The 8471-nt window shown below is 43.4% G+C and overlaps 1 protein-coding gene across 2 annotated transcripts; it reads right to left on the bottom strand.

The window, feature by feature from the left end:
• Positions 1–325: 325 nt before the first annotated feature.
• On the bottom strand, positions 326–2282 carry LOC149838852 (uncharacterized protein At4g06744-like). Of its 2 annotated transcripts, none has more exons than XM_090006838.1 (2): positions 1392–2282; positions 326–1287 (listed from the first exon to the last, which is right to left on the bottom strand). In XM_090006838.1, exons 1-2 carry the CDS (start codon positions 2264–2266, stop codon positions 780–782), a joined length of 1383 nt encoding a protein of 460 aa, XP_089862964.1. In that variant the 5' UTR covers positions 2267–2282; the 3' UTR covers positions 326–779. The 2 variants fall into 2 exon arrangements, with proteins under 2 accessions (XP_089862964.1, XP_089862965.1); XM_090006839.1 differs by having other exon boundaries at positions 1653–2271.
• Positions 2283–8471: the final 6189 nt, after the last annotated feature.

The following is an 8471-nucleotide window of genomic DNA, read 5'->3' as shown; positions in this document are numbered from 1 at the left end:
TTGCCACATTTTATGAAAATGGGACGTAAGACCAAATATTTTACTAGGATTAATATGCCTTTGTGATGAAAAGATCAGGTGCAATATGATTGCACAAATATTTGATCTTCTGAGCATCGGCCTGTCAGTTGTAGGGTCAAAGGCCTGATGGAAGGCAATCTGGTGCTTAATGCATAAATTTTGTGCCATGTGATTGCACCCGATCCGGACTCGCCTTTGGGGGCTAAGTAAGACCAGTGAGCCTTGTTTCTAGGCAGATTTCTTTGTCATCAAAAGATACAAAAATTCATAAAAATAAATTCAGAGTAAACACATCAAAGTTCAAGGTTAATTTATCCCTTAAGTAATAAGATAATCACTTGCAAATCCACCCAATTAATACATAATTGGACATATAGTAGGATCACACATCCAAACCAACCCAGGCCGACGACTACAGCCTGCCATGTCCGACCCATGACCCGAAATGGGTCCACACCCGAAAAACACAAAAATGTTATAAACTACAAAATACTACACGATAACACGGATGGATCCCACCCGGAGATTAGCCGGTTCAGCAGGGAACTTCTGTTATGAAAAATAACACAGTTGGGTAGGTAGAGTTGTACCATCTTTTATCCTAACCAAGAAGTCTCAGGTTCAAATCCAGCCTGATGTCAAGGGGGTTTTGAGTTGAAGTGCGAAACGGTAATGACCAAACTACCCTTACAATCTAACATAACTTACACTTAAGATAACAACGTGGCAATGAGTTTGAGGAAAGAATCGTAAAGGGGCTAGGTGGTAATTCTGGGGCTGGGGTGGAGCAAGGGGTTGGGGAGGACGCAGGGCAGCTTGTAGGTGCACGCGAAGGGGGAATCGGGGCAACGCTTGGGCTTGCACTGGAAGGCCTTGCACTCCTCCGGCGGCCGCTGGTTGGGACGGCCGGGAATGCAGTTCCACCGGTCGTCGAGGAGGCCGCGCTCGGCCAGGCGCCGGCAGGCGGGGCCCTCCCACGTGAAGTAGTTGTCGGAAAGGGACAGGTTGGCCAGGCGCGGCAGCTCGCACACCGCCTCGGGGATCTCGCCGTACAGCTGGTTCTGCGCCAAGTTGAGCTCCTCCACCTTCGCAAGGCACCCAAAGGACAGTGGGATCGGCCCCGTCAGTTTGTTGCCGCCGGCGTCGAACACCGTCGCCTTATTCAGGTAGCCGATCTCCTGCCGGAGGCAGCCGGAGAGCTGGTTGTTCAGGAACAGCACCTGGATCAACGTCTTCGACATGTTCTTTATGGTCGCCGGAATGTTGCTGTTCCGTAAAGAAAAAGAAAAAACAATCACTTGAATCATCGGTCATTCGAGTTTAAAGTTAGATTGATAGCCAATGGATAAAAGAAAACCGGTTTCAATTACCCGGTGAACTTATTGTTGGCGAGGTTGAGGGCGGCGACCGGGGAGTTGCCGAGGTTGTCGGGAATGGGGCCGCAAAAGGCGTCGCTTTGTTGGTTGTTGAGGAAGAAGACGTCGAGCGGCTGGTTGAAAATGGAGGCCGGGACGGCGCCAGAGAAACTGTTGAAACGGATGTCGAAGTAGCTGAGTTGGGGAATGGAGGCGGGCAAGGTGGGGAAGGGGCCGTCGAGGAGGTTGTTGCTGAGGTCGAGCTCGTAGAGGTACCTGAGCTTGGTGAGGATCGCGGGGATGGTGCCCCTGAAGCGGTTGGAGTTGGCGTGGAAGATGGCGATGTCCTTGAGGCAGACGATCTCGTCGAGGGCCCCAGGCTTGAACTCTATATTGTAGTGGTTGAAGTCGATGGAGGCGACGGCGCGGTCCTTTTTCTCGCCGGGAGGGATCGCGCAGAAGAAGCCCTTGTATTTGCAGGGGTTGTTGCCCACCCACGTCTCCGTTATGTTATTGGGGTCGGAGGTCACGTAGGTTTTCAACCTCTGGATCACCTGGACGGCTTCAAGTAGCAGTGGAGAAATAAATTCAGGTTGTGGAGGCGGTGGAGGTGGAGGAGGTGGTGGCGGTGGCGGCGGTTGACAGGCAGGGGGAGGAGGAGGGGGTGGTGGTAATGGGAGCGGGACAGGAACGCATCCACATTCGCCACCGCCACCGCCACCACCGATACCTATGCCAATGCTAATTTCAAGGTTCTGACGGATGGGTGTTGATGGCTGTTGGGTTAGTGCTGTTGGGAGAGAAAAGAGAAAGAATAGGAGGAAGAAGAGTTTGATGGGGATGAAGATAGCACTGCGCCCACCACCACCAGCAGCAGCGCCACCGCTCATTTTTGGTTTCCTTTTGTTCCTAATTTTGTGGTGGTGAGGTCTTGTGGAATAAATAGGAAAGAAAAGAATGTGACTACGTCACCGCTCGCTTTGCTTGCTGATGCTGGGGTCTCTCTCTAGATTTTTTTGACTGAGCTTTGTTTGGATACCGGGTTTCTGCATTTCGTGCAGTGACAAACATGCCAATAGTAAAAGATCTCACGCTAGCCCTCCAACTGATGCATCTAGACAGCAGGCCAAAGTCAACAACGTTTGTGCTCAATCACAAAAGCAAAGTTTTTATTTGATGGTATGAATTAAGAGACCGGTAACTTGAGATTTTGATCAGTATGTTGGGTTCAGCCCTATCTATCATTAATGACGTAGGGAAGTGAAATAGCCATCTAACTCTCATTAATGCAGAAAGTTGAAGGGTTAAAAACCTTTGGTTTCTAGAATAAGTTTAGAAGTCTCATATCTAGAAGACTCTATGTCATTTATAAATAAGGGTGTAGAGGCTGTGTGCTGGAGGGAGAAGGGTAGAGTGACTGTGTGCAGTATGCAGAGAGAGAAGAAGTAAGAGAGAGAGTAGAAAGAAGAAAATGAAGGAAGAAGGTTCGTCACCGCACATTGATCCTCAGATAGAGGTGTTGGTTGTGGTGTAGGTTTTGACTCGGGTTGTGCACACAAGAGGTCATCTTATATTTATTTCTTCTTGTGATTTCTTTGTTGTTATTATCTTTAGCTTTGGGCAAGTTATTGGACGTTGTACTCTCTACATTGTACTCTATACTTTCATTATAGTGGATTATTTTCTTTGTGCCACATGAATATAGGTCATGTTGACCGAACCACGTAAACCCTTGTGTTGTGATTTGATTGTGCCTTTGTTAGATCCTATATTGCTTCCGCATATTTTTTGTTATCTTAATTTCTCTACAAATGGTATGTGAAAAATCATGTCTTTTAAGTCAGTTAGCTCTAAGTTTGAGGTGCAGAGGTTTAATGACAAATGAAACTTTTCCTTATGGTAAAGAAGGGTGAAAGCTCTACTTGCACAACAAGGGTTGCACAAGGCTCTTGCGGGGAAGCGAATAAGCCAGAAAGCATGACCGATGATGAATGAGATGATCTTGACTTGAGGGCTGCTGGTGTGATTGAGTTGTGTCTATCAGATGAAGTCATGTGTAACGTGATGGAAGAGAGGACAACAGCGGGATTGTGGTTGTGGCTAGAGAGCCTCTATATGACCAATAACTTGTCCAACAAGTTACACCTCAAGAAACAACTTTATAGTCTTCGTATGAAGGAAGGTACTTTCATTCTTGACCATCTTAGTGTGTTTAATAAGATTATTGCTGGTCTGTTTAGTCTAAATGTTAAACTTGAAGATGAGGATAAAGCTTTGTTGTTACTAATCTCATTGTCACCATCGTATGAGCATCTTGTGACAACCATAATTTATGGAAAAGAAACATTGGATATAGAAGAGGTCACAGGTACGCTCATTTTCAATGAAATTAGGAGAAGACCATCACCGAATGAGGATTCTGGTGAAGAATTGATGGTGAGTTCATCCAAAGGCAGGGGTCGGTCAAAGGACAGGAAAAATGACCGCAGATATAGGAGCAAGTCCAGGTCAAGGAAGGACATCACTTGCTACAATTGTGGAAAAAAATGGCACTTCCAGAATTAGTGCAAAGAGCCAAAGAAAAATCAGAAAAAAGAGAAAGAGACAGAATCATCAGAAACCAAAGAAGATACCACAGCCACAGTTGAAGGTGAGCTTGTGATTTTGTCTACTACTAATAATCCATGTATCTGTGTATGTCAGGATATAGATTGGGTCATAGACACAGGAGCCTCGTACCATGTCACACCACAGAGAGAATATTTCAGTACATACAGGACCGGTAATTTTGGTGTTGTCCGAATGGAAAACACAGAAACGTCAGAAATTGTAAGTATTGGAGATATTCATCTTCAGACCAGTCTTGGGTACATGTTGGTGCTCAAGGATGTCAGACATGTTCCAGACTTGATGTTGAATTTGCTTTCAGTAGGAAAGCTTGATGAAGAGGGCAGAAACAATGTTTTTAGCTAAGGACAGTGGAAACTCAGCAACGGGTCATTGGTTCAGGCAAGAGGAAAAAGATGTTGTACTCTTTATAAGATGCAAGGCAAGGTATGCAAGGGACAGTTGAATACAACTGAGGACTCTTCTATTGATTTGTGGCACAGTCGATTAGGTCACATGAGTGAGAAGGGCTTGCAGATTCTTGCTAAGAGGGAGCAACTCCTAGAGTTAAAAGGTACACGTCTAAACCTGTGTGTTCATTGCTTAGCTGGTAAGCAACATAGAGTATCCTTTGTTAGAAATGCCTTTCATAGAAAATCTTACATTCTGGAGCGAGTTTATACTGATGTTTGTAGTCCTCTGAGAACAAAAATTGTTAATGGTTTTACTGATATGAAAACTTTCAATGGTGCACTTTATTTTGTTACTTTTATAGATGACTTCTCCAGGAAGGTTTGGGCATACCCTCTGAAAACCAAAGACCAGGTTCTTGATGTATTCAAGCAATTCCATGCTATTTTTGAGAGAGAAACAAGAAAACAACTTAAATGCATCAGGTCAGATAATGGTGGCGAGTACACAGGTTCATTCTATGAATATTGTAAAATTCATGGAATTCGCCATGAGTTGATAGTTTCAGGTACCCCACAACACAATGCAATTGTAGAAAGTATGAATCGTACAATTGCAGAAAGAATCAGGTGTATGCTTGCACAGTCCAAGCTGCAAAAGAAATTCTGGGGTGAGGTCTTAAGGACAACACTTGATGTGATCAACTTGTCTCCTGCTCACGCCTTAGCAAATGATGTTGTAGATAGGGTATGGTCAGGAAAGGATGTGTCTTACAAGCACCTGAGGGTATTTGGATGCAGGGCATTTGCACATATCCCCAAGGAGAAGAGGTCAAAGCTTGATGATAAGATGAGGCAATGCATTTTTCTGGGATATGGTGATGCCGAATTCGGCTACAGGCTATGGGATTTAGAGAAGCAGAAGGTATTCAGATCCAAAGACGTGGTATTCTTTGAAAACCAGACACTTGAAGATATCAAGAAAGAGGTGTCAATTCAGACTTCTATAGGTGGATCTATCCACTTAGATCTAGTTACTTCTTCAATGGCACAAGTTGAAGGAAGAACAATGCAGGAAGATGATGCAGAGGCAAATGTTGATTTACCTGCAAGCCATGTTGAGCAGAAAGAAGTTAGAGAACAACCTCTTCCAGAACCCCAATGAGAAGATTTTCCAGAGAGTCACAACCTTTCAGAAGGTATTCTCCACATGAGTATGTGATGCTTACTGATGCAGGTGAACCAGAGAGTTACCAGGAAGCACGAGAGTGTGAGCAGAAAGAGCAATGGCTAATAGTTATGCACGATGAGATGGATGCATTGCAGAAGAACCACACTTATGATTTGGTGGAACTACCAAAAGGCAGAAAGGCCTTGAAGAACAAGTGGGTTTTCAGGTTGAAGACTTAAGAACAATGTTCTCAACTAAAGTACAAAGTTAGATTGGTTGTGAAAGACTTTGGTCAAAAGCAAGGTATTGACTTTGAATAGATTTTCTCTCTTATTGTTAAAATGCCTTCTATTCGTGTTGCTCTAGGTATTGTTGCTAGCCTGGACTTGGAGATTGAGCAGCTAGATGTGAAGACTGCTTTCCTCCATGGTGATTTGGAGGAGGAGATATACATGGAGCAATCAGAAGGCTTTAAAGTCCAAGGTAAAGAAAATCTTGTATGCAAGTTGAAAAAGAGCTTGTATGGGCTGAAGCAAGCTCCAAGACAGTGGTACAAGAAATTTGATTCATTTATGGCTAAAAATGGATACAATAGATCGGCTGCAGATCATTGTGTCTATATGAAATGGTTCGGTGAGAATTTTATTATTCTCTTGTTATATGTTGATGATATGCTTATCCTTGGAAAAGATATGTCTATAATTGACAGGTTTAAGAAAAACCTGAGTAAGACCTTTGCAATGAAGGACATAGAGCCAGCAAAGGAAATATTGGGCATGCAGATATCTCGTGATAGAAAAACCAAGAAGATATGGTTATCACAGGAGAAATACATCGAGAAGGTGTTGGACAGGTTCAGTATGAACAATGCAAAGCTAGTTGGTTCTCCTTTTGAAGGTCACTTTAAGCTGAACTCGGAGCAGAGTCCATTAAGTGACGAGGAGAAGGAGAAAATGAAGAAAGTTCCTTATGCTTCAGCAGTCGGAAGCTTGACGTACGCGATGGTATGTACGAGACCAGACATCGCATATGCAGTAGGTGTTGCTAGTAGATTCCTTGCAAATCCAAGAAAAGAGCATTGGGCAGCAGTAAAGTGAATCTTTAGATATCTCAGAGGGAGCTCCAAAGTTTGTTTAAGCTTTGGTGGTCGATCACCTGTCTTGACACGTTACACAGATGCAGATATGGCTGGAGATATTGATACGAGTAAGTCCACATCTGGTTTTGTACTCACTTTTGCAGGGGGAGCTGTGTCATGGCAGTCAAAATTGCAAAGGTGTATTGCTTCGTCTACTACTGAGGCAGAGTACATTGCTCTTACAAAAGCTTGCAAAGAGATGTTGTGGATGAAAAGATTCTTGATGAAGTTGGGTTTTGAGCAAGACAAGTACTTGATGTACTGCGACAGTCAGAGTGTCATTCATCTCGCCAAGAATCTGAGTTTTCACTCAAAGTCAAAGCATATAGATATCAAGTACCATTGAATCTGAGATGTGTTTGAGAAAAATTTGCTTCATCTTGCAAAGATCTCCACAAATGATAATGGTGCAGATATGCTGACAAAGGCCTTACCGATGAAGAAACAAAATACATGTCAGCAACTGGCCGACAAGAACTTCAGTTGATTAATTGAATTGGAGTATCCCCTTGGGCTGAAGAGGAAGATTGTTGGATCCAGCCCTATCCCACATTAATGATGTGGGGAAGTGGAATAGCCACCTAACTCCCATTAATGCAGGAAGTTGAAGGGTTAAAAACCTTCGGTTTCTAGAATGAGTCTAGAAGGCTCATATCTAGAAGACTCTATGCCATCTATAAATAGGGGTGCAAAGGCTGTGTGCTGGAGGAAGAAGGGTAGAGTGGCTGTGTGCAGTGTGCAGAGAGAGAAGTAAGAGAGAGAGAGTAGAAAGAAGAAAAGGAAGGAAGAAGGTTCGTCACCACGCATTGATCCTCAGATAGAGGTGTTGGTTGTGGTGTGGGCTTTGACTCGGGTTGTGCACTCAAGAGGTCATCTTGTATTCATTTCTTCTTGTGATTTCTTTGTTGTTATTATCTTTAGCTTTGGGCAAGCTATTGGACGTTGTACTTTCTACTTTCATTATAGTGGATTATTCTCTCTGTGTCCCGTGAATGTAGGTCGTATTGACCGAACCACGTAAACCCTTGTGTTGTGATTTGATTGTGCCTTTGTTAGATCCTATATTGCTTCCGCATATTTTTTGTTATCTTAATTTCTCTACAACATATTCAGCCAGGACACGCCTCTCATCATTTGAAATAGGATGGCAGAGGATTCGAACCTGGGCCTTCAACTTGGCACAGGACCTCGCTTACCACATGGGGGTACCTCCTCGGTGGTGAAACCCATCCTATTTTCAAATGATGGTATCCGTGTTCAATGACTGGATGCACGGCATCCTAAGTAACTATGAGCGAAACCAGAAATAACCAATGCCAGGTGAGGAAAATAGAAGCAAAGTGGGGAGAAGCAAATTCCAATGAAACAAGGATAGTGGACAAACTTTCTCTCTCAAACGTGGTACACTTTATGCAAGTTAACCAATAAATTTGATGCTCTGTAAGCCAGTCCTTTTTTTATCATTGCAAAGCAATATTAAAAGCAAATTCCTACTTATCATAAAATAAAAGATATTTTTATTATCTTTCTGCCATCAAAATAAACAGGAAGAGGGTCTGCAGGTTCGAGAAAGATGTATGAACACATTGTTGCATATCTGCTGCTGTTAATTTTATATACATAGGAAATGATCAACGCATTGTTGCGTATTTTCTGCTGTTAATTGTATATGTAAGTAGCTACTCAATTGTGTTGGTAAGGTCGCATTTTCGAGTTTCGCGGGTTATTCCCTACTCTCTCTCTCTCTTAGATAATCCAAGAGAAAAACC

This window comes from Nuphar pumila, chromosome 5, assembly GCF_984573655.1.
Source record: "Nuphar pumila chromosome 5, dmNupPumi1.hap1.1, whole genome shotgun sequence".
NCBI classification, from domain to species: domain Eukaryota; kingdom Viridiplantae; phylum Streptophyta; class Magnoliopsida; order Nymphaeales; family Nymphaeaceae; genus Nuphar; species Nuphar pumila.
The sequence above is the reverse complement of the archived record's forward strand: the minus strand, read 5'-3'. Positions and strand labels throughout refer to the sequence as shown.